The sequence below is a fragment of the Scyliorhinus canicula genome, chromosome 14 (genome assembly GCF_902713615.1).
Source record: "Scyliorhinus canicula chromosome 14, sScyCan1.1, whole genome shotgun sequence".
In the NCBI taxonomy this organism is placed as follows: domain Eukaryota; kingdom Metazoa; phylum Chordata; class Chondrichthyes; order Carcharhiniformes; family Scyliorhinidae; genus Scyliorhinus; species Scyliorhinus canicula.
Window position 1 is genome coordinate 3,333,284 of NC_052159.1, and position 25,202 is coordinate 3,358,485.

General features: G+C 51.0%; 1 protein-coding gene across 1 annotated transcript in view; it reads left to right on the forward strand.

The window, feature by feature from the left end:
• Window positions 1–10,729, forward strand: part of LOC119977779 (stromal interaction molecule 1-like) — a 47,329-nt gene extending 36,600 nt beyond the window's left edge. Inside the window, exon 5 of the mRNA XM_038818986.1 lies at window positions 9,152–10,729. Coding sequence (XP_038674914.1) covers window positions 9,152–9,911 — 760 coding nt within the window. The 3' untranslated portion in view covers window positions 9,912–10,729. The remainder of the gene's footprint in view (window positions 1–9,151) is intronic.
• Window positions 10,730–25,202: the final 14,473 nt, after the last annotated feature.

The following is a 25,202-nucleotide window of genomic DNA, read 5'->3' on the forward strand; positions in this document are numbered from 1 at the left end:
ATAACGTGTGTTGTATATTAGCAAAATTGTGCGAAAGAGAAGGAATGGACGGGCCTACAGAATATAAGATTGTGTCACATGCATACAGATGGATAAAGGAGCTGTCTGTTGGTTGAAGCACATTTTTTATATAAATAGAAAAAGAACAGGACCTAAACTGGAACCCTGTGGGTCACCCTTTTTAACTGTAAGAGGGATAGAAACAAGCCTGTCAGATTTAACACATAAGAATATGATTAGAAAGGAAGTTCATGAACTCATTTTGTCAGATAGTAGCTTCGAGTGGCCATCTTAAAGTGCCTTAGTTTTTGGAGAGTTTCTTAAATTCACCACCACCAAATGATCCTTCTCTCACACCCCTTAATCCACACCAGGATGAATCTCCCAAAATTACTCTGGTGGCTGCAGGATGTGTGTCTTTGCCGAGAGGCCAGCTCCCTTCCGCATCCACCTGTGGTTGCTCGCGTTACCTCTTTCCTCTGCTGACCACACAGAATATCAGCGATATTCAATGATTTGTAGGGAAGTCTGTACTCTGATCTCAAAAGTGGCTTCCTTTGCCCTTTTCCCCATGTCAGTGTGAAACACATTAAGCGTCCAGGTAGGATAGCTAGTTCGCTATCCTTAAATCCAACTCGCTCTCATCATACAAGCAAATGGACAGTTTACAGCACAGCATTTTACACCCCAATACCTTCAACACCTTTCTGACAGTCTGTGTTGTAAACTCAGACTGCTGACAATACATATGATCATTTTATAAACCTCACAATTGTAACGTGGCCTAGTTTTGGAAAGGACAAAGATCCACCAGGAGTAAAAGTTCCAAAATTGGAGAAAGACTACGGAGGCCTTTGAAGAGAATTAAAGGAGGAGATTGTGAGGGAGATCAATGTGTTCCCGCAAAGAAGAAGTTGGGAATCTTCAATTTAGACTCCCTAAACGTATAATAATTCCGAGTCGGATCAGACAAAGATGGAATGTTTATGTCAGATAACAAGAGCTCCGTATAATTCAGAAAAGCCAGAGAGGAGAAAATGCCAGGGTGAAATATATTAAAGGAGAGCCAATTAAGGGTATGAAATTATATTGGCAAATAAAATCAAGAGAGGATCTAACCATCGGCCCTTGACATTCAATGGCATTACCATCGCTGAATCCCCCACAATCGACATCCTGGGGGTTACGATTGATCAGACAGTGAATTGGACCCAGCCATATTAATACTGAGGCTACAAGAGCAGGACAGAGACTGGGAATCGTACAACGAGTAACTCGCCTCCTGATGCCCCCGCCGCCCCCAAAAAGCCTGTCCACCATCTAGAAGGCACAAGTCAGGAGTGTAATGGAATACTCTCCACTTGCCTGGAGAGACTCAAAAGCTCGACACCATCCAGGACAACGCAACCCCACTTGATTGCTCCCCTTCCACAAACATTCACTCCCTCCACCACCGACGAACAGTGGCAGCCGTGTGCACCATCTACAAGATGCACTGCAGTAGCTCACCAAGGCTCCTTAGACAGCATCTTCCAAACATAGGAGGCTGAGGGGAGATTTAATTGAAGCGTGTAAAATTGAGGCAATGTGATAGGGTGAATAGGAATGACATACCTCCCTCAGCAGAGTAATTGTTTACACCCAAAGGGTAATGAGGGTCGGGAACTGACTGTCTGAAAGTGTGGGAGAGGCAGAAACCCTGAACATATTTCAAAAAATACTTGGGAATGGACTTGAGGTTCAGTAATTTACATAGCTATGAATCAAGAGCTGGAAAATGGGAATAGACTGGATAGCTCTTTCGGACAGCACAGGCAAAATGGGCTGAATTAGGCTCCTTGCTGTGATCATTGTGTCTCATCAGTTTGCCTGTTACTGACTGTCCTTGTTACCAAGTGTGCAATCGCTTTGCAGTTAGAAACCTTACTCAGGTGTGTGCATTGGCTGCCGGGTGATTTGGGTTTGCAGTGTGCATATCCTTCAGTTTCCTCTTGTCTCTATCTTCTTTGAAATCCTCGCTGCTGCATTTTTATTCCATTTTCTGCTTTTATTTCATGGCTGGTTCTCCTTCACTGTGGGTAAAGGTCTTCCTCCAATCTCCCAGCGTTGAGGGCAGACTCTGCTTTTGATTTGAAGTCTCCTTGCATTCCGGAGACATCACTCTGGCGCCAGTCCAGATTGAGGCCAATGGAAATGGCTCTGGGATGGGTCCGGCATGGCTCTGGGGTTGCTGCCAATAATTCCAGAGGAAAGTCAGAGGGGTATTGAAATAAACCGCCATTTTAACCACAAAACAGTCATTGATCACTTTCTTGGTTAATAAGACATTGGAGAAGGCTGAAGAAGCTGAGCAATGAGGAGTCTATTTGTTGGAAGAGTGAAATGTATTCCCAAGGGTTTTAACACATGGCGTCACCCTGCCCATGTCAGGTGATGGGCGCTGTGGGCGGGGTGATGCCATGTGTTAAAACCCTTGGGAATACATCTGACAGGTGGCAACTGAGAAACAGGCTTTAAAATCCCTGAGCTGAATTAACTCAAAACACTTGGGTATGAATGCCAGTGAGAGGAGCCACCACCACAACCATCCTTATTCCGTGGTGGAAGAACCTCACCCCTCTCGACCTATAATTCAGGGTGGGTGACGTCAGGTAACAGTTCCCTGCCAATGCTTGGGTAATGGTAGTATGTGGCTGAACTGTATTGAACGGGAGAGTGCCCAATTCATTTTTTCCAATTAATGGGCAATTTAGCATGGCCAATCCACCTACCCTGCATATTTTTGGGTTGTGGAGGCGAAACCCACGCAAACACGGGGAGAATGTGCAAACTCCACACGGGCAGCGACCCAGAGCTGGGATCGAACCTGGGACCTCGCCGCCGTGAGGCAGCAGTGCTAACCACTGCGCCACCGTGCTGCCCTCGGCATCCATTCTGTGCTGGGTTGGCTGAACTATGGGTAGGGGTGCCAGAATTGACCTCCGTACCTTTGGACTAGACAGTGGTGAAGGAATTGGCTTGGGTTCCCACTGAGCTGGTCGTTATCTGGTGAAGCTTCCTGGAGGTTGTGTTGACGATTCGGATGACACATAATTCCTGTGATTGATTCCCACCCCATCCCATCCCCACCCAGTCAAGCAGCCACTTCTTCCTCGCAATAATTTTATAATTATAAAAGCGAGCTCTCTCCAGATGGCCTCACCGTTTTTTATTCTCCTGGGGGTAGCTCAAGGTAGTCTCCAAGAGATTAATGCCCTTAGTTCCTGGAGACTCTAAGGCAATCCTGGAGGGGTTGGTAACCCTAGGTGGGCTGTGAGGGGAAAGGATTGCCGTGGTGTTCGCATGGGAATGAGCCAACTGGGGTTGGGCAGGGAAACTGGACTCTTAACAACACTCTGCACTTCAGGAAAGGAGGAGGTGACATTGAGCAGAATAACTATTAAATTATTACACTGGAAACAAGAGCTTTTCAGTTATAATAGAGTCTGGAATCCTGAAGACCAGCTGCTAAGATTGAGACTCATGACCCTGGGGTTGGGTGAAGGGATCTGGGATCTGCCATGTTTTCCCCTCTCTGCATGAGTGCGCATTTTGCTGTAACCATTATTGTTCAACCTGAACCTGTTATTACTGAGCGGCTGATTTTGTATTCCTGCTTTGTAGTTGAAATGTTAAGTGGGTTGATTTTCTGTGTCACTCTATTATCTGATGTGTGGGTGGGGGAGCCCATGTACAACACCACTCTCCGTACTCAACTCTGTGACATCCTGGGCTGGGTGACCCCCACCTTTATTGCTGCCACCTCCTCAATGCCTCACGATCCAGGAGCTACTTTTCCTCAGAATTTAAATTGCTCTTTAAGACCCTCTTTGCTTTGCTCCTTCTCTCCCTCGTCACTCACTCAGCCATGCAATCTTATCGTTTTCTCAACATCTCGGTTTCTTTCTCTCTCTCCCTCCTGTTCCTTTGTGACTCATTGTGGTGAGGGTAATAAAGAATATGACGAAACAGAAAAACGTGTATGATGCATGTCAAGTGAACTCTTCAAGTCACGACTAGACAAATACATTAAGTTAAGAGGAAAATAAGACTGGCGAAGAGTGAATATGAGAGTGGAACAGCAGTCGGCATGAAAGGGAACCTATAAATCTACTACCAGACTGTTAATCGTTAGCAACAGTGAGAGCTGGAGTGGGCGCATTCAGGATAAAGTAAGTGTATAAACAGGAGGAGGGAAAAAGTGCTTTTAATGAGTACTTTGTATTTGTGGGAACTAAGGAAGACATTGTATCAGTAGAAGCAGAGATGACAGTGATATTGATGGGGTGTAAGGGGCAGGATATATTGAAAAGATTCAAGTACTTTGAGTAGATAAATCACTTGGTCAGGATGGCACCCATCCAGGTTGCTAAGGAAAGTGGAGTTGAAGACGGGGGAAGGGGCTTGCCATAATCTTCCAACCTGCCCCAGATACAGGGGGTGGATGAGAGGATTGGAGAGTGGTAAACCCTCATCCAAGAAAGTTTGTACAGAGTTGAAAGATTTGACAGAGGTTTACAAGATCATGGCATGATTGGATAAGGTAGATGAGGAAAAGCTGTTCCCATTAGTTGATGGTGCAAGGACTTGGTTGGAGACTGGGGGCAGATTAGGATTTTGGGCAGGGGAATGTGAAGGAAATTGGATGGGCTCCTGAGAGAAATAAACGGGCAGAGTTTGGGGATAGAGCGGAGGGAGTGGGACTGACTGGATTACAGAGAGCTAGTGGGACTGACTGGATTACAGAGAGCTAGTGGGACTGACTGGATTACAGAGAGCTAGTGGGGCTGACTGGATTACAGAGAGCTAGCGGGACTGACTGGATTACAGAGAGCTAGCGGGACTGACTGGATTACAGAGAGCTAGTGGGACTGACTGGATTACAGAGAGCTAGTGGGACTGACTGGATTACAGAGAGCTAGTGGGACTGCCTGGATTACAGAGAGCTAGTGGGACTGACTGGATTACAGAGAGCTAGTGGGACTGACTGGATTACAGAGAGCTAGTGGGACTGACTGGATTACAGAGAGCTAGTGGGACTGACTGGATTACAGAGAGCTAGCGGGACTGACTGGATTACAGAGAGCTAGTGGGACTGACTGGATTACAGAGAGCTAGTGGGACTGACTGGATTACAGAGAGCTAGTGGGACTGACCGGATTACAGAGAGCTAGTGGGACTGACCGGATTACAGAGAGCTAGTGGGACTGACCGGATTACAGAGAGCTAGTGGGACTGACCGGATTACAGAGAGCTAGTGGGGCTGGCCGGATTACAGAGAGCTAGTGGGACTGACCGGATTACAGAGAGCTAGTGGGACTGGCCGGATTACAGAGAGCTAGTGGGACTGACTGGATTACAGAGAGCTAGTGGGACTGACTGGATTACAGAGAGCTAGAGGGACGGACTGGATTACAGAGAGCTAGTGGGACTGACTGGATTACAGAGAGCTAGTGGGACTGACTGGATTACAGAGAGCTAGTGGGACTGACTGGATTACAGAGAGCTAGTGGGACTGACTGGATTACAGAGAGCTAGTGGGACTGACTGGATTACAGAGAGCTAGTGGGACTGACTGGATTACAGAGATCTAGTGGGGCTGACTGGATTACAGAGAGCTAGTGGGACTGACTGGATTACAGAGAGCTAGTGGGACTGACTGGATTACAGAGAGCTAGTGGGACTGACTGGATTACAGAGAGCTAGTGGGACTGACTGGATTACAGAGAGCTAGTGGGACTGACTGGATTACAGAGAGCTAGTGGGATTGACTGGATTACAGAGAGCTAGTGGGACTGACTGGATTGCAGAGAGCTAGTGGGACTGACTGGATTACATAGAGCTAGTGGGACTGACTGGATTACAGAGAGCTAGTGGGACTGACTGGATTACAGAGAGCTAGTGGGACTGACTGGATTACAGAGAGCTAGTGGGGCTGACTGGATTACAGAGAGCTAGTGGGACTGACTGGATTACAGAGAGCTAGTGGGACTGACTGGATTACAGAGAGCTAGTGGGACTGACTGGATTACAGAGAGCTAGCGGGACTGACTGGATTACAGAGAGCTAGCGGGACTGACTGGATTACAGAGAGCTAGCGGGACTGACTGGATTACAGAGAGCTAGTGGGACTGACTGGATTACAGAGAGCTAGTGGGACTGACTGGATTACAGAGAGCTAGTGGGACTGACTGGATTACAGAGAGCTAGTGGGACTGACTGGATTACAGAGAGCTAGTGGGACTGACTGGATTACAGAGAGCTAGCGGGACTGACTGGATTGCAGAGAGCTAGTGGGACTGACTGGATTACAGAGAGCTAGTGGGACTGACTGGATTACAGAGAGCTAGTGGGACTGACTGGATTACAGAGAGCTAGCTCGGACTCTGGGAATGTCAGTTTCTGCCAGAATGATTATGGTCCTCTCTAACACGTCTGCTCCTCTCTTTTGTTCCACTCTCGTTCACTATCTGTCACTTTCTTTTTCTCTCACTCTTTCCTGCTCCATTGTCTGTCTTTCTCCTGCACTTTCCTCTTCTCGATTTTGTCACCCACCCCCAGCTTTTTTTGTATCTAGCTGGTTTCCCTCCGGCCATAATTCCTTCATACGTCCTTTCCAAATAATGTTTTAATTTCCCCTTTGAACACTTGTATCTGTGTCTGCTGTGGGTTGGCGATGTGAATCAAAATCTCAAACCCTTGTGTGAAGCACTGTTTCCTCTCATGGCAGAGTGGCCTTTCAACTTCCCCACACCAGTGAGGAGATCCTCCTTGTATATGTCATTGACCGCTCATCTCCCTCACTGCCCGCCTCCTCACCTCTCTGAGAGACCGTCAGGGTAGGAAAGGTGAAAGCTAGCAGGAGTCTGATAAACCAGTGGCTTCATGTGGAGAACAGCAGCAATGAGGGTAGCACACAGTATACTGCACCCTCATTCTCCCACATCCACTCCACGTTCCACTGAAAGCTTTTTTGCCAGAATTCTGTCTACATTTTTGATGGGGGAGGGTAATGAGTTGGCCATTTTACTGGATTCTCCAAAAGTGGGAATCATGCAAGAATTTGGCCCAAGGAAATTTCAAGGGTGTCTGACTGATGTTCCCGAATAAAGACATGTGGTTCTTTAACTGTTAGAGTTGATGCCCAAAACAGGAGGTCAAACATTCACCCTTTTGTCTGAGGCTGGATTTGACTCCAGGTCCTAGAAGGTGAAGGTCTGTTATTGGGCCAGTGAGTGATCCGTGTGAAGCTTTCCATTAAAGTGATTGTTTTTGGTTTGGGGATTTTGTGGAAACAATGAACTCCACTCATTGCTCTAGGGTGACCTGATACTGAAAATGATTAGTTTGAGTTGAAAATATTTCTTATGGCAAGTTAGTTAAGTGAGATGAAGCTGCTGAGTAACAGGAGTCGACCATTTAGCTATTGAGCTGCTCCGCAATTCAGTGCAATCATAGCTGATGTATTGCCTCAACCTCCCCACCCGCTCCCCATATCCCATAATTCCCAGATTCAAATATCTGTCTACCTCAGCCTTCAATATGTTCAACAATGGAGCATCCACAACCTCTGAAGACATTTCTGTCATCTCAGTCCTAAATGATTGACCCCTTAGTCTGCCATCGTGCCCCCGTGTTCTGTATTCCCCAACCAAAGGAAATATCCTCGGTGTCTACCTTGTTAAGGAGAATCTTGTATGTTTCCTTCACTGTCGCTGGGTCAAAATCCTCCGATTCCCTCCCCAACAGCACAGTGGGTGTACCTACAGCTCAGGGAGTGCAGCGGTTCAAGAAGGCAGCTCACCACCACCTTCTGAAGGGCAATGAGGGATGGGCAATAAATGCTGGCCGAACCAGCAATCCCCATATCCCACAAAGAAATAAAAAATAAACTACAGTGAGATTACCTCTCATTGTTCAAAATTGCGGAGAGTAGAGGCCCAATTTATTCAGCCACTCCTCATAAACAACCCCCTCATCCCAGGGAGCAATCTCAAACCCTTTGAGATACCACCTGCAATGCAAGTCTATCCTTAAGTGTGGAGACCAAAACTGCACCCAGTATTCCAGCTGTGGTCTCACCAAATCCCTGTACAACTGGAGCAAAACCTCGCTGTACCTGCATGTTAACTTTCTATGTGCACCCAGGTCTCTGTGAACAAGCCCAGTATGGTCAGGCCTGATTGAATAGCCTCCCTCCTGTACTGTAATCATTCTGTCATCAGCATTGACGGTGACACAGTAGCACAGTGGATAGCACTGTTGCTTCACAGCTCCACGGTCCCAGGTTTGATTCCCGGCTTTGGTCACTGTCTGTGCGGACTCTGCACGTTCTCCCCGTGTCTGCATGGGTTTCCCCCGGGTGCTCCGGTTTCTTCCCACAAGTCTCGAAAGACGTGCTGTTGGGTGAATTGGACATTCCGAATTCTCCCTCTGTGTACCCGAACAGGCGCTGGAATGTGGCGACTAGGGGTTTTCCACAGTAACTTCATTGCAGTGTTAATGTAAGCCTACATGTGACACTAAAGATTATTAAAATTATTAAAAAGTCCACGTCCTTTTTAAAAAAAAAACAAAAGTTCTGTTCTCTGTTCTTCCCACCATATTGATCAACCTCACACTTTCCAACATTACACATCTATTATAGAATTTACAGTGCAGAAGGAGGCCATTCGGCCCATCGAATCTGCACTGGCCTTTACAAAGAGCACCCCACTCAAGCCCACGTATCTACCCTATCCCAGTAACCCCACCTAACCTTTTGGTCACTAGGGCAATTTATCATGGCCAATCCACCTAACCTGCACATCTTTGGACTGTGGGAGGAAACCTGAGCACCCGGGGGAAACCCACGCAGACACGGGGAGAACGTTCAGACTCCACACAGACAGTGACCCAAGCTGGGAATTGAACCTGGGATCCTGGAGCTGTGAAGCAACAGTGCTAACCACTGTGCTGCCCCATGTCTGCTGACTGAACCTGCCGAGATCTGTTTGCTGCCTCTCTGTATCCTCCTTTCAGCTTGCGTTCCCACCTCGTTTGGTACCATCAGCAAACCTGAATATATTACCCTCAGCCTCTTCATAATCTAGATAAACCGCTGAGGCCCCAGGCAAAATCCTTGCAAAATCCCACTCGTTCCTGCTGACACCGTAAGGCTGCCCAAAACCTGTCAGTGCTTCAGTGTTGAGCATCTTTTGGGGTTAATTGAGATCAGTTGTCTTGTTCTGCACATTGTTTTAGGATTTCTGTGTTGTTCAGTGTGGCTGATGCACTTTCATCTCTCTTCCCACAGGGACTTAAACCGCTCCGATTCCGAATCCTCCATTTCCCAATCCAGTGATCAGCAGCGTCTTCCCAACTCTTCAGGATCCCCCAGTGCCCTCCTGCACAACAGGTCCATCCCATCCAAGCCTACCTCCCTCCTCAAACTGACAGAAGAAATCACTCCCACCCTGGGTGTGGCCTCGGACTCCAATGCCCCCAGCCCGAATGGCAGTAGCAGCAGCAAGCAAGCCGAGTCACTGAGCAGCATGTGCTCTGAGAACATCTCAGACAGTCCTCTGGCCAGCAGGAAGGCCTACACGAACCGGGGCCTGGAGAAATCGGCCAGCTTGGGAGAGATACACCAGGGTGCGGAGGGCTCAGCCCTCAGCCCCTCTGAGTCTTCGCGCTCCCTCAGCCCCACCTCCACCGATCCCGAGTCCACGGGCACCGACGCAAAAAATGGCATCAAGGGGACCAAGATCCCCCAGCTTGCCTCCAAAAAGTCCCCAGTGGAGGAAGACAGCACATCGACAGGTGAGGAGACCGAGCCCAACCCTGGCAAAAAGAAGCCAGGATTTAAGCTCTTCAAGAAGAAGAACAAGTGAATCCAACTGGTTGGGGAGATGGGCTTTCTGAACAGGACGTCTGCCCAGAACAGGACTAAGTGAGCGGAAAGTGGAGACCCAATACTTCAGGGACTCTTCATCCGTTTGGTCAAGCTTTTTATTAGAGTCCTTTGTCCCCGGGGAGTGGATTTTATTTAATCTTATTTATTTTACAGACTCGTGGTCCTTATTTCTAAGCTTCCCCCGAGTTGATGAGGGGGGAACCCGTGCAAGAACACTTTCCTTCTGCCCCTCTCCCTCCCTATCCTCTTGCATGAATTCTCTTCCAGTGCCTGAGCTGTATCAGGGCAGCATGCACACGCAATGCTTCTGCAAAACAAATTACAGATTTTAAACAGTTCCTCTGGTAGGTCTAATTAAGATTTTAAGATGTAGAGGTGTTTAAGATAACTTCTCTGAAGGACTGATATGCAAAGCTTTAAATCTGTTCGTTTATCTGCATCTTTATTACGTGACCTGGGATGGGAGTGGCACTTGTCCATTGGGTGATAAAAGTTTCCTTTCTGTCCATTTTCTATTGTTAGGTTGTCAGTTTGAGGCTTCTACACAATGTGGATGTGTGCAGTCAAACTTGGTTGAATAGCTGACCGTCTGATTAGAAGAGGATGTGTACAGGAGCTTGCACAGATTAATCAATGTGCTTTAAAATAGACTATTATGTCTAAGCAAAATCCAGAAGGGTCTAGCTGAGGCAGCCTACTGTGTCCAGAGCGCGCACAAGATTGCCTCAATATAGACATCTCTCCACACACCCCTGAGAGAACACACACATCTCTCCACACCCCCCCTGAGAGAACACACACATCTCTCCACCCCCCCCCGAGAGAACACACACATCTCTCCACACCCCCCCCTGAGCGAACACACACATCTCTCCACACACCCCTGAGCGAACACACACATCTCTCCACCCCCCCCGAGAGAACACACAGATCTCTCCACATCCCCGAGCGAACACACACATCTCTCCACCCCCCCCTGAGCGAACACACACATCTCTCCACCCCCCCCGAGAGAACACACACATCTCTCCACCCCCCCCGAGAGAACACACAGATCTCTCCACATCCCCGAGCGAACACACACATCTCTCCACCCCCCCCTGATCGAACACACACATCTCTCCACCCCCCCCCCCGGAGAACACACACATCTCTCCACCCCCCCCCCCGAGCGAACACACACATCTCTCCACCCCCCCCCCCGAGCGAACACACACATCTCTCCCCCCCCCCCCCGAGCGAACACACACATCTCTCCACCCCCCCCCCGAGCGAACACACACATCTCTCCACCCCCCCCGAGAGAACACACACATCTCTCCACCCCCCCGAGCGAACACACACATCTCTCCACCCCCCCCCGAGCGAACACACACATCTCTCCACACCCCCCCTGAGCGAACACACACATCTCTCCACACCCCCTGAGCGAACACACACATCTCTCCACCCCCCCCTGAGCGAACACACACATCTCTCCACCCCCCCCCCTGAGCGAACACACACATCTCTCCACCCCCCCCCGAGCGAACACACACATCTCTCCACCCCCCCCGAGCGAACACACACATCTCTCCACACCCCCACCCCCCCCTGAGCGAACACACACATCTCTCCACCCCCCCCCCGAGCGAACACACACATCTCTCCACCCCCCCCCTGAGCGAACACACACATCTCTCCACCCCCCCCCTGAGCGAACACACACATCTCTCCACCCCCCCCCCGAGCGAACACACACATCTCTCCACATCCCCCAGAACCTGAGCGAACACACACATATCTCCGCCCCCCCCCCCTGAGAGAACACACACATCTCTCCACCCCCCCCCCGAGCGAACACACACATCTCTCCACCACCCCCCTGAGCGAACACACACATCTCTCCACCCCCCCCCTGAGCGAACACACACATCTCTCCACCCCCCCCGAGCGAACACACACATCTCTCCACCCCCTCCCGAGCGAACACACACATCTCTCCACCCCCCCCGAGCGAACACACACATCTCTCCACCCCCCCCCTGAGCGAACACACACATCTCTCCACCCCCCCCGAGCGAACACACACATCTCTCCACCCCCCCCCTGAGCGAACACACACATCTCTCCACCCCCCCCTGAGCGAACACACACATCTCTCCACACCCCCCCTGAGCGAACACACACATCTCTCCACACCCCCCCTGAGCGAACACACACATCTCTCCACCCCCCCCTGAGCGAACACACACATCTCTCCACCCCCCCCGAGCGAACACACACATCTCTCCACCCCCCCCCCCGAGCGAACACACACATCTCTCCACACCCCCCTGAGCGAACACACACATCTCTCCACCCCCCCCCCCCGAGCGAACACACACATCTCTCCACCCCCCCCCTGAGCGAACACACACATCTCTCCACATCCCCCAGACCCGTCCCAATATCGACCACCCAAACCCCCAGCCAAAAGCGACACCTCTCCACCCAGACCCTGCCCAACATCGACACCCCTCCCCCAGACCCCACCTGACATCGACACCCCTCCTCATCCTGACACTTGCTGTGCTGAATCCAGTTCCTTTGTTTAAAGGTATGAGCTGATTGGCTCCTTTATTATCCTTGTTTAGAGACCAGCACAGAGTACATGCACTGACAGAATAAAGAGTGTGGAAATGTTAGAACGACTCACCTCTCTTGAGCGATAGTTTGACCTGTCTGCTGTGGTGACGGCTAAATCCTTGCTCACTTGGAATCCCCCTCACATTATTCCCACTCTTCCAATGTATGCCTTGGAATGACCTTCTCGTCACATGGCCATTCTAATTTATTTAAAACTATTCGATCCGTGTTCAATCAACTCCATTCAGCATTAACATTAATATGCTGAGCTCAGCAGTAATTCAAGGGAGTCGTGCTCATTTGCAGAGCTCCCATTGCAGATCATGTCAGGGTTACCTCAGCAGCCCTTCTATCCAAATATATAACCCTGAGCTTAGAGATTCTGTGCCGCTCTAATTTACCAAAATTTGTCCTTGACTGACACCTGTGTTGGTGGGGTTGGCCAGACAGTGCGGACCCGGGTGTCTGTACATGTGTGTGTGTATCTGTATGTGCTTCACTACCAGCTGCAGGGTGTCACCAAGGTGTACAGTGCTTCTGTGTGTAGCCTGTCCTTGGCTGAGATTGGGATTGTGCCCTTGATGCTGTGGAATGTCAGCCCTCTGATCAGCAAGGAGCTGTTACTCTGAGATTCACAAGAGATTGGTTTGAGGTCAACTCTAACTTGAAGCTCGATGGTTCTGAATCATGTCTAAAGGGCATTAGTTTAATGTGTGCGCCGGATGGATTGGCTGGATAGAGATTGCGACAGTCTGACTCACTGTACTGTAGGGTGGGACAAACTGAGAGTGAGACTGTGATCAGCGCTCACACTCACACTCACACCCCACCCCCCCCACCCACACACACACACACACACACACACCCACATACACACACACCACACACACACACCCCCCCCACATACACACACCCACATACACACCCGCCACACACACACACACCCCCCCCACATACACACACCCACATACACACCCGCCACACACACACACACCCCCACACACACACACCCCCCCACACACACACACACACCCCCCACACACACACCCACATACACACACACACACCCACATACACACACACCCACATACACACACCCCACACACACACACCCCCCCCCACATACACACACACCCCACACACACACACCCCACACACACACACACACACCCACACCCCCCCACATACACACACCCACATACACACACACCACACACACACACACCCCCAGCACACAACACCCCCCAATACTCTCACACGCACACTATGGAAATATAGTGCATCTCCAGCGTTCAGGTATTTGTGAGATTGGAGGTTATGAATGTTCTCTGGAAAACAATCTAGTGACTAGCTCATGCCCGTGCAATGGTCACATGTGGAACGCTGGTCCCTGGTCAGCCAGTGACCAGAATCGCTATCAGTATTTTATCCGTGTGCCAAAGGTGCTGTTACTGTTCAGTGTTGAATGTTTTGCTGTGTAATGGAATGGTGGAGCTTTGCCTAGACACATTCATCCCTTGTCGGCTGTGATTACTGTGCCTAACTGGCGGGCATAGTCCTCACTGGCATATTTCATTCACCACCTCTGCTATGCATGCTGCAATGGTAACTGCATGGACTGCATGTGGAGGGGCAGCTCTCGTATAACTGCCCTACTCATTGTTCAATCAGTGCTTCCACAGCCACCCCGCCTGCTCGGTCCAGGCCCAGCATTCCTGTTGATTCCCACAGCGGCCGGTTGGGATTTAACCGGAGTCGAATGTGTGACCAGCTGCTGGGTTTATTTGGCCGAAGTTGCACCGTAAGCAGACTGCAGCCTTTCGTTTTGCTCAGAGCCTACACAGGTAATCGTCTGAAGGGCAGTGACGCACTTTGCCCTGTCTTCTCTGTTGTCCACTCTGTCCCCTGCACTGTTTCTCCTCACTGTCCCTGACTCCTCTCCACCATTCTCCCCCGTCCCTGCCTCCTCTCCACCATTCTCCCCCATCCCTGCCTCTCCACCATTCGCCCCCGTCCCTGCCTCTCCACCATTCTCCCCCGTCCCTGCCTCTCCACCATTCTCCCCCGTCCCTGCCTCCTCTCCACCATTCTCCCCCATCCCTGCCTCCTCTCCACCATTCTCCCCCATCCCTGCCTGCTCTCCACCATTCTCCCCCGTCCCTGCTCTTCACCATTCTCCCCGTCCCTGCCTCTCCACCATTCTCCCCCATCCCTGCCTCTCCACCATTCTCCCCCATCCCTGCCTCTCCACCATTCTCCCCCGTCCCTGCCTCCTCGCCACCATTCTCCCCCCGTCCCTGCCTGCTCTCCACCATTCTCCCCCCGTCCCTGCCTGCTCTCCACCATTCTCTCCCGTCCCTGCCTCTCCACCATTCTCCCCCGTCCCTGCCTCTCCACCATTCTCCCCCGTCCCTGCCTCCTCGCCACCATTCTCCCCGTCCCTGCCTGCTCTCCACCATTCTCCCCCGTCCCTGCCTCTCCACCATTCTCCCCCGTCCCTGCCTCTCCACCATTCTCCCCCGTCCCTGCCTCTCCACCATTCTCCCCCGTCCCTGCCTCTCCACCATTCTCCCCGTCCCTGCCTCCTCGCCACCATTCTCCCCCGTCCCTGCCTGCTCTCCACCATTCTCCCCCGTCCCTGCCTCCTCGCCACCATTCTCCCCCGTCCCTGCCTCGCCACCATTCTCCCCCGTCCCTGCCTGCTCTCCACCATTCTCTCCCGTCCCTGCCTGCTCTCCACTATTCTCCCCCGTCCCTGCCTCTCCACCATTCTCCCCCGTCCCTGCCTGCTCTCCACCATTCTCCCCCGTCCCTGCCTGCTCTCCACCATTCTCCCCCGTCCCTGCCTCTCCACCATTCTCCCCCGTCCCTGTCTCCCACCAGCTGCTGGCTGATCTATGCTGGAACGATTTGGAGCCTCCACTTGACTCTCAAGTTTGAAGCCACTTGTTGTTTGTGCAAGGTGCTGACCGCCATGATTTGTGTGTGGATTCTGTAGCTGCTGTGCACGGGCCATTGTCACCTCGTGTTTGTGTTCAATGTGCGGCATGCCGGTGTCCCCAGGGGGCCTTACTGTTTATGGAATGATGCTGTGTGTAACTTTATAGACTGAAACCACCAAACCATCTTCTCAACTATTAACTGGTCCTTTTTATTTTATTTTTTTATAAAGGGAAAGTGTTTTTGTTTGTAGATAATGATGAATGTTGAGCAGGGTTCAGTATTGGGTAAAGCAGGGTGGATGACGTTCCCGTGTACTTGGTTAGAATGAGCTGACCTTCAATACGTCCCTCTCACTGTCACTGTCAGCTGTCTTTTGTAACTCACTGGCAGTAACCCCTGTGTATCCTGATACCACAGATAGCCTGTCGCACAGGCTTTTTTGGTTCAGATCCTGTTCCTGTGACCTGCTTTGGGATGTTTGATCAAAACAGTGTGCAGGGAGCTTTACTCTGTATCTAACCCCGTGCTATACCTGTCCTGGGAGTGTTTGATGGGGACAGTGTAGAGGGAGCTTTACTCTGTATCTAACCCCATGCTGTACCTGTCCTGGGAGTGTTTGATGGCGACAGTGTAGAGGGAGCTTTGCTCTGTATCTAACCCCGTGCTGTACCTGTCCTGGGGGTGTTTGATGGGGACAGTGTAGAGGGAGCTTTACTCTGTATCTAACCCCGTGCTGTACCTGTCCTGGGAATGTTTGATGGGGACAGTGTAGAGGGAGCTTTACTCTGTATCTAACCCCGTGCTGTACCTGTCCTGGGAGTGTTTGATGGGGACAGTGTAGAGGGAGCTTTACTCTGTATCTAACCCCGTGCTGTACCTGTCCTGGGAGTGTTTGATGGGGACAGTGTAGAGGGAGCTTTACTCTGTATCTAACCCCGTGCTGTACCTGTCCTGGGAGTGTTTGATGGGCACACACACAGGCACACATGCGCATGAAGACACGCACTCATGCACACGGGACGCAGGCACACGGGACGCAGGCACACGGACGCGGACACACGCATGCACACAGACGGACACGCACGCACGCGGATAGGTTGGAGTTCGCAGAGAGGTGAACATTCATACAGTTTGTCTCACAGAATAAGATTCTCCATTTTGGACCTGCAGGTTCCTCGGCTCCATAGTCGCCCTCAGGCGATTACTCTAACCTGTCCCTTTATCTGCTCAGGGTAAGTGAAGCCAGTATGTACAAAAGCTCCAGTTGGTTAATATCTCTGTATCTCCCTCAGCAGCAGTCTTTCTGTAGCCCTGTATATTGTATCTTTGGGGAGCACAGCATTCTGCGTCTGTAAGAGCTATTTCCCCCGTGTTGCCGTCTGTACGTTTCAGCTTGACTGGTGGCTGGCCCTGACTGTTGGGGGTACATCACTGTGATTTGGGAGGCAAAGGTCAGTTGATCACCAATAAGTTTGAGAGATTGGAATTGGCAATTTATAAATTATTGTATTGGGGAATTCCCACATACAAGGGCTATCGAGGAAGCTGTGAATTATCAGTGGAAAGTCACAGCTGCACTTTGCTAGCGATAGCTCCTCGAGTTTTTTTCATTTGAGCAAGCTTTCTGGTTTACAAGTGTTGCACTTTGTCAGTACATTTGCCTCTGGAAATGGGCTGCGGAGGTAATTGTGCCCCTGATTAGGGGAAGGGGTGGGGGGTTGAGACGGACCCGACCATGCAAAGCCTGGGGCTGTCGAGGTGCACTTGGTGACTGCTGCTGCCTCGAGCCAATGTTTCCACAGCCCGGCTCGTTCATCAGCTTTTACTGCATCGCTGCAAAATGTGAGCTCTTCGTCTGTGTTTAATTTACCTGTGCCGTTGGTTATGAAGAGAAAATAAAATCTTTGTAAAATGGAAAGTACACTGTAAAATTCTGAAACTATTGTACAAAATCTTTCACTTTTATGGCAGCAATGCATGGAAGCAATAAATTGATGGAGATGTGAAGCTGGTCCTGTTGTGTCCCAGTGCTTTATCCCCATTAACACTCCCCAGTGTCCCTCTCTGCACACTATCACATCGACTTGCCTCACTCAATTCCCTTTGTCCAATGTCAGGAAGATGTTCACACATCAGGCAGCGTGAGGCTGACACCTTGTGGCATCTCCCTGCTCCTGCAGCCACTCTAACAAAGGTGAGTAAAATCCTCTGTACACCTGGATTTAAATGCCTCCTGAACATTGAAAGGATTCCATGTATTTATCTATCTATCTCTCTCTCTCTCTCTCTCTCTCACATACACAATCTGTTTCTTGTCCTGCAATCAAAAGGGACAGTGCAGCACTCCCTCAGTACTGACCCTCTGACAGTGCGGCACTCCCTCAGTACTGACCCTCTGACAGTGCGGCACTCCCTCAGTACTGACCCTCTGACAGTGCGGCATTCCCTCAGTACTGACCCTCTGACAGTGCGGCACTCCCTCAGTACTGACCCTCTGACACTGCAGTACTCCCTCAGTACTGACCCTCTGACAGTGCGGCACTCCCTCAGTACTGACCCTCTGACAGTGCAGCACTTCATCAGTACTGACCCTCTGACAGTGCGGCACTCCCTCAGTACTGACCCTCTGACAGTGCAGCGCTCCCTCAGTACTGACTCTCTGACAGTGCAGCACTCCCTCAGTACTGACCCTCTGACAGTACAGCACTCCCTCAGTACTGACCCTCTGACAGTGCGGCGCTCCCTCAGTACTGACCCTCTGACAGTGCAGCACTCCCTCAATACTGACCCTCTGACAGTGCAGCATTCCCTCAGTACCGACCCTCTGACAGTGCGGCGCTCCCTCAGTACTGACCCTCTGACACAGCAGCGCTCCCTCAGTACTGACCCTCTGACAGTGCACCACTCCCTCAGTACTGACCTTCTGACAGTGCGGCACTCCCTCAGTACTGACCCTCTGACAGTGCGGCACTCCCTCAGTACTGACTCTCTGACAGTGCGGCACTCCCTCAGTACTGATCTTCTGACAGTGCGGCACTCCCTCAGTACTAACCCTCTGACAGTGCGGCGCTCCCTCAGTACTGACCCTCTGCCAGTGCAGCGCTCCCTCAGTACTGACCCTCTGACAGTGCAGCACTCCCTCAGTACTGACCCTCTGACAGTGCGGCACTCCCTCAGTACTGACCCTCTGACAGTGCAGCACTCCCTCAGTACTGACCCTCTGACAGTGCAGCATTCCCTCAGTACTGACCCTCTGACAGTGCGGCACTCCCTCAGTACTGACCCTCTGACAGTGCAGCACTCCCTCAGTACTGACCCTCTGACAGTGCGGCACTCCCTCAGTACTGACCCTCTGACAGTGCAGCGCTCCCTCGGTACTGACCTTCTGACAATGCGGCACTCCCTCAGATATTCCCTGATGAAGAAAAGGAGTGATGATGAAACCAACGGAACTGGTGTGTGAGGCTGGGATCGAGGTGGTGCCGGGGGGGGGGGGGGGGTGCCGCTGCAGGATGGTCACAACACAGGAAGAACAATGATGGTTTGTGAAGTTCTGGAGGAGGAAACGGTGAATTGTGTCCCTTTCATCTGTGGGTGAGCGGAGCAGAGGTTTCTGGCCGAGTCCAGTCCACTTTCTGAAGCATCAAACGGGCTGATAATAGGTCTGAAGTATGAACTCTCAACAATCTGTTTGATCTCAGTGTCTTCAGCCGCTCACCCCACTGTCGGTTATCAACTTGATTATTTATTGAGGGCCTTGCCAGCAGTGAGGACATCTTGAGGTGTAATCACTGTTGCAGGGAGTACAGCAGCCAATTGACACACAGGACCCCTTCAGCTGACAATGAGGAGATAATTTCATTTTGTAATGTTTGAGGGACAAATGGGTCAGGAAAGCGAAAACTCCCCAAGCTCTTTGATATAGTGGCTGTGGGATCTTTTACACATGAGAAAGCAGATGGGGCATCGGTGTGATCAACAGATGGCACTTTGACAGGGCAGTACTCCCTCAGTACTGACCCTCTGACAGTGCAGCACTCCCTCAGTACTGACCCTCTGACAGTGCAGCACTCCCTCAGTACTGACCCTCTGACAGTGCAGCACTCCCTCAGTACTGACCCTCTGACAGTGCAGCACTCCCTCAGTACTGACCCTCTGACAGTGCGGCGCTCCCTCAGTACTGACCTGACAGTGCAGCGCTCCCTCAGTACTCACCCTCTGACAGTGTGGCACTCCCTCAGTACTCACCCTCTGACAGTGCAGCACTCCCTCAGTACTGACCCTCTGACAGTGCGGCACTCCCTCAGTACTGACCCTCTGACAGTGCGGCTCTCCCTCAGTACTGACTCTCTGACAGTGCGGCACTCCCTTAGTACTCACCCCCTGACAGTGCGGCACTCCAAGGTACTGACCCTCTGACAGTGCCGCACTCCCTCAGTACTGACCCTTTGACAGGGCAGCACTCCCTCAGTACTGACCCTCTGACCGTGCGGCACTCACTCAGTACTGACCCTCTGACAGTGCAGCACTCCTTCAGTACTGACCCTCTGACTGTTCAGCGTTCCCTCAGTACTGACCCTCTGACAGTGCAGCACTCCCTCAGTACTCACCCTCTGACAGTGTGGCACTCCCTCAGTACTCACCCTCTGACAGTGCAGCACTCCCTCAGTACTGACCCTCTGACAGTGCGGCACTCCCTCAGTACTGGCCCTCTGACAGTGCGGCGCTCCCTCAGTACTGACCCTCTGACAGTGCGGCACTCCCTCAGTACTGACCCTCTGACATGGCAGCGGTCCCTCAGTACTGACCCTCTGACAGTGCAGCATTCCCTCAGTACCGACCCTCTGACAGTGCGGTGCTCCCTCAGTACCGACCCTCTGACACAGCAGCACTCCCTCAGTACTGACCCTCTGACAGTGCACCACTCCCTCAGTACTGACCCTCTGACAGTGCAGCTCTCCCTCAGTACTGACCCTCAGACAGTGCAGCACTCCCTCAGTACTGTCTCTCTGACAGTGCGGCACTCCCTCAGTACTGATCTTCTGACAGTGCGGCACTCCCTCAGTACTGACCCTCTGACAGTGCGGCACTCCCTCAGTACTGACTCTCTGACAGGGCAGCTCTCCCTCAGTACTGACCCTCTGACAGTGCAGCACTCCCTCAGTACTGACCCTCTGACAGTGCAGCGCTCCCTCAGTACTGACCCTCTGACAGTGCGGCACTCCCTCAGTACTGACCCTCTGACAGTGCGGCACTCCCTCAGTACTGACCCTCTGACAGTGCAGCGCTCCCTCGGTACTGACCTTCTGACAGTGCGGCTCTCCCTCAGTACTGACTCTCTGACAGTGCGGCACTCCCTTAGTACTCACCCCCTGACAGTGCGGCACTCCCAAGGTACTGACCCTCTGACAGTGCAGCACTCCCTCAGTACTGACCCTCTGACAGGGCAGCACTCCCTCAGTACTGACCCTTTGACAGGGCAGCACTCCCTCAGTACTGACCCTCTGACCGTGCGGCACTCACTCAGTACTGACTCTCTGACAGTGCAGCACTCCCTCAGTACTGACCCTCTGACAGGGCAGCACTCCCTCAGTACTGACCCTCTGACAGTGCAGCACTCCTTCAGTACTGACCCTCTGACTGTTCAGCGCTCCCTCAGTACTGACCCTCTGACAGTGCAGCACTCCCTCAGTACTCACCCTCTGACAGTGTGGCACTCCCTCAGTACTCACCCTCTGACAGTTCAGCACTCCCTCAGTACTGACCCTCTGACAGTGCGGCACTCCCTCAGTACTGGCCCTCTGACAGTGCGGCGCTCCCTCAGTACTGACCCTCTGACAGTGCGGCACTCCCTCAGTACTGACCCTCTGACATGGCAGCGGTCCCTCAGTACTGACCCTCTGACAGCGCGGCACTCCCTCAGTACTGATCCTCTGACAGTGCAGCGCTCCCTCAGTACTGACCCTCTGACAGTGCGGCACTCCCTCAGTACTGACCCTCTGACAGTGCGGCACTCCCTCAGTACTGATCCTCTGACAGTGCAGCGCTCCCTCAGTACTGACCCTCTGACAGTGCGGCACTCCCCCAGTACTGACTCTCTGACAGTGCGGCACTCCCTCAGTACTGGCCCTCTGACAGTGCAGTCCTCCCTCAGTACTGGCCCTCTGACAGTGCAGCACTCCCTCAGTACTGACCCTCTGACTGTGCAGCACTCCCTTAGTACTGACCCTCTGACAGTGCGGCACTCCCTCAGTACGGACCCTCTGACAGTGCAGCACTCCCTCAGTACTGGCCCTCTGACAGTGCAGCACTCCCTCAGTACTGAGCCTCTGACAGTGCAGCTCTCCCTCAGTACTGACCCTCTGACAGTATGGCACTCCCTCAGTAATGACCCTCTGACAGTGCAGCACCCCCTCAGTACTGACCCTCTGACAGTGCGGCACTCCCTCAGTACTGACCCTCTGACAGTGCGGCACTCCCTCAGTACTGACTGTCTCAAGTGCAGTGAAGTCCTGAATGACGTCTGGATAATGAAGCTGATGTGTGCCAAACTCTCAGGTGATAAGCAAAATGGAAAATATAATAAATGCCTTTGCCGAGTTAATTACCAATGTGAATAACATTCAGGACACCCAAGTAAGGAAAGAGATCCAAAATGTCTGATTAACCAATTTTGGAGGATAAAACCCCTGGTTTAAAAGGATTGCATCTGCTCATATTTAATACATTACTCATTGGACAATTGAACATTACCAGAGAATTGCAAAACTGCTCATGTCATTGAAACTTAAAAACAATGGAGATAGAACAACTTTGCGAGCTCTCGACCAGTTACTTCATGTCTGCCGTCAGGAACAGAAGCAATCTGAGAAGCCATTGATCCTCTTGCGCCTGCTCCACCAATCACTCTGATTCAATAGAGTTGTCAGCCCAGTGCGAGAAGTACCTGACTAAACCAATGCGTTCCGTGCAGAAGTAACGAGGAGTAGACAAGGGAAATGTGGTATGATGTAATCTATTTGGATTTTCAAATGGCCTTAAGGTCAGAATGTGTGGAGTCTGGAAAAAGTAAAAGAGTAGATTACGCAGGAAAACAGAGAGAAGGAGTTAAAGACAGCTACTGGTGTGGAGAATGGCGGATCAATGCTGGGATCACTGACACTCATCATTTACAAGAACAATTTGAACTCAGAAATTGGAAATTAAATTTCGACATTTACTGCATGCAGCAAATTGAGGGTGAGGCGAATGCTGTGAGGATGCTGCACGCAGAAAGAGATTAATCTTGTTAACGTTAACTTGTCAAATGGGCAGGAATTGGCAAATAGTCTTCAATATCAGCAAATAATCTTTGTTAGTGTCACAAGTAGGCCTACATTAACACTGCAGTGAGGTTACTGTGAAAATCCCCTAGCCGCCACATTCCGGCACCTGTTTGGGTACAGGGAGAATTCAGAAGGTCCTATTCGCTAACAAGCACGTCTTTCGGGACTTGTGGGAGGAACCCGGAGCACCTGGAGGAAACCCACGCAGACACGGGGAGAATGTGCAGACTTTGCACAGATAGTGACCCAAACCAGGAATTGAACTCGGGTCCCTGGCACTGTGAAGCAACAGTGCTAACCACTGTGCTGCCGTGCAAATATGAGGTGATGTGTTTTGTTCAGAACAATAAAGAATAAGTAAGTGTCCAAATGTGGTCAAGGGCTGAGGACTACAGACACATTAATCCTGGATTTGTTAGGGGAGGATTGTGTCTTACTAAATAGAAGGTTTTGAGGAAGTAGCAAGGAGGATTGATGAGGGTAGTGTAGTGGATTGTCAAAATGGATTTCAGTGAGACATCTTACAAGCTCCTACATGACAGACTGGTGTGAAAAGTGAGATCTCGGGACACTGGAAGGTGGAAGGTCAGCTTCAAAGTTGGAAACAAAGGGTAATGGTCGATGGATGTTTGTGCAAATGGAAAATAGTTTACAGTGTTGCTCCACAGGGCTTAGTATTGGGCCCTTGTTGTTTGTTGTATATATTAATGAGTTTGACTTAAATAGGCAGATGACACAAAAATTGGCCGTGTAATTATTAGTGAAGAGGATAGCTGTCCACTCCAGAATGATATCAGTGGTTTAGTTGAGTGGGCAGAGGAGTGTGGAATGGAATTGAATCCAGAAAGGTGTGAGGTAATACATTTGGGGAGGCAAACAAAGCGAAGGAACTCTCAATAAACGGAAAGATATTGAGGGGTTGAGGAAGTGAGGGACCTTGGAGCGCATGTCCACAGGTCCTAGAGATGGCGGGATACAGGGACAAGGTGGTCACGAATAACATGGAATGTTTTCCTTTATTGGGAGAGATATTGAATATGAAAGCAGGGATGTCATGCTGCAACTGTATAAAACGCTGCTTAGGCCACAAGGAATTTTATGTCCAGTTCTGGTCACCACATTACAGGAAGGACACAATTGCCTCGGGAGAGGGTGCAGAGGAGGGTTACAAGAATGTCGCCAGGGCTGGAAAATAGTAGCTATGAGGAGAGATTGGATAGATCGGGGTTGTTTTCCTTCGAACAGAGGAGGCTGAGGGGTGACATAATTGAGGTTCCACAACGATGAGGAGCCTAGGCAGGGTCGACAGGAAATACTTGTTTCCCCTAGAGGAGCGGTCAATTACTTAGGGTGCATACATTCAAGGTGATTGGTTGAAGGATTAGAGGGAACAAGAATAAATATTTTATTAAGGCATTTATGGTTTTATAATAACAAAAGATACAAATACAAATGTAAACATAATTCAGTGCGTAACACCCCCCAACCAACAACCATACCCCACCAACATATCTTATACACACACTCCCCAAGACCCTCCATCGCCTCTCGCTGATCCCACCTAAATTGATTTCACTAAACTAAAATAACTCCCCCTGCCCCCCCTAATTCCCCCCAATGCCCCCCTAATTCCCCCCTGCGCCCCCCCAATTCGCCCCCGCGCCCCCCCCCCCCCAACCCTTATTGAATCTGCTAACAGTTTCGTTTTCCCTGAAGAAGTCGCTAAATGACTGCCACCTCTGGACGAACCCTAACGTTGACCCTCTCATGGCAAACTTTATTTTCTGAGTCTGAGAAACCCAGGCATGTCGCTAACCCATACCCCTGATTTTGGGGGCTCCGGGTCCCTCCAAGCTAATAGGATCTGTCTCCGGGCTACCAAGGAGGCAAAGGCCAAAACGTCAGCCTCTCTCACCCCCTGGATTCCCGGGTCTTCCGACACTCCAAAAATCGCCACCTCTGGACTCGAAGCCACCCTCATTTTTAGCACCGTGGACATGACATCCGCAAATCCCTGCCAGAATCCCCTAAGCTTTGGACATGCCCAGAACATGTGGACATGGTTTGTGGGCCCTCCTGCACACCTCACACACCTGTCCTCCACCCCAAAAAACCTTCTCATCGGGGCCACCTTCATGTGTGCCCGGTGAACCACCTTGAATTGTATCAGGCTGAGCCTGGCACATGATGAGGACGTGTTGACTCTGCTCAAGAACATCCTCCCACAGACCCGCCTCTACCTCCCCTCCCAGCTCATCATCCCATTTACGCTTTTGCTCACCTATCCGAGTTTTCTCCCACTCCGTGAACTCTTTATAGATATCCAAAACCTTCCCCTACCCCACCTTCGTTTTAGAAACTACCTTGTCCTGTATCCCCTGTGGCGGTAGAAG